General features: G+C 48.6%; 1 protein-coding gene across 1 annotated transcript; it reads left to right on the top strand.

Annotated features, from left to right (window-relative positions):
- Positions 1-208: 208 nt before the first annotated feature.
- Positions 209-1054, top strand: CCDC70 (coiled-coil domain containing 70). Its single transcript, XM_074304792.1, has one exon. The coding sequence runs from the start codon at positions 209-211 to the stop codon at positions 878-880; it is 672 nt and encodes a 223-aa protein (XP_074160893.1). The 3' UTR covers positions 881-1054.
- The last annotated feature ends 287 nt before the right edge of the window (positions 1055-1341 follow it).

Genomic DNA, 1341 nt, shown 5'->3' on the forward strand with positions numbered 1-1341 from the left:
GGAGAATGGTCTTTCAGTCTCTTAGCAACCCAGTGGCTGTTAATCGTTGCTCCCTCTCCCAATTTCAGGAATTACTTCCCTTGGCAATGTGGCTCCCACATGGACCCCTGTTCTTTGTGATCTCCTTGCAGGACTTAACCAGCTGACCTGGGCTCGGACAACAGCCAACCCCTCTGCTGCAGCCAGCCCTGCCAGGCTCACTGGAAAGATGTTTCCCTTCAAGGTGAGCAAATGGATGGGGTTTGGCTGCTTCCGGTCATTGCTCTCTCCCTCCCCTACCATACGCCAGAAGAAGTTGATCCACAAACTACAGGAGGAGAAAAACTTTCGGGCTGAAATGAAGGTTTTCCGTGAGAAGATCGAGGCCTTCAGGGAGCAGATGTGGGAGTTCAGGGCAAAGATTCGAGGCTTTCGAGGTCGAATTATGGGTTTCTGGGAAGAGGAAAAACCTTTTTGGGAAGAAGAGAAAACCTTCTGGAGGGAGGAAAAAGCATTCTGGGAAATGGAAAAATCCTTCCGAGAAGAGGAAAAAGCCTTCTGGAAAAAATATCGCACCTTCTGGAGAGAGGATAAAGCCTTCTGGAAAGAGGACAATGCTTTATGGGAAAGAGACCGGAACCTTCTCCAGGAGGACAAGGCTCTGTGGGAGGAAGAGAAAGCTTTGTGGGTAGAGGAAAGAGCCTTGCTGGAGGAGGAGAAGGCTCTGTGGGAAGATAAAAAATCCCTTTGGGAAGAGGAAAATGCCCTGTGGGAGGAGGAAAAAGCATTCTGGGTGGAGGGAGGTGGCCCTATAGGAGAGGAACCATTACCCCCTGAAGACGGGGCCTTAAATGCCAACGGAGGCCCGACATCGCCAAGTCATTCCAGAGGCAGAGCCTGAGCCAAAGGGGCTGGGGCATGGAGCCTGGACTCGGCTAGTCTGCACATCCACGCCCTGGGAGTGCTCATGTGCTGGAGGAACTTTGTATCTATTTGTCTCCTGGATCCTAGAGGCCTAAATAAAGTCCTGAGCGGAATTTGGAAAATCCAACTCCAGGGAAGTCAGTTACCTTCATGTTGCCTCCTGTCCTTCCTTACGCTCTTCTCGCTCTTCTTTCGGGTTGACATCTTTGAACCACCCAGCAAACCTTGGGCATCAGTGGTGGATCAATCTGGACTCTCCTCAGGCATTTGTCTGTAGAGGACATTTTTTTCTCCCTTCTTTAAGAGAAGGTGGGGAGGTAGAAGGGAGAAGAGAAATGAAAACAGAGACAGAGATAGAGATGCTGCTTTTTTTCTTTTTTTTACTTAATAGTATTTTATTTTTCTAATATCTTTACATATAAAGATAGTTTTCAACAC

This window comes from Sminthopsis crassicaudata, chromosome 3, assembly GCF_048593235.1.
Source record: "Sminthopsis crassicaudata isolate SCR6 chromosome 3, ASM4859323v1, whole genome shotgun sequence".
Classification (NCBI taxonomy): Eukaryota; Metazoa; Chordata; class Mammalia; order Dasyuromorphia; family Dasyuridae; genus Sminthopsis; species Sminthopsis crassicaudata.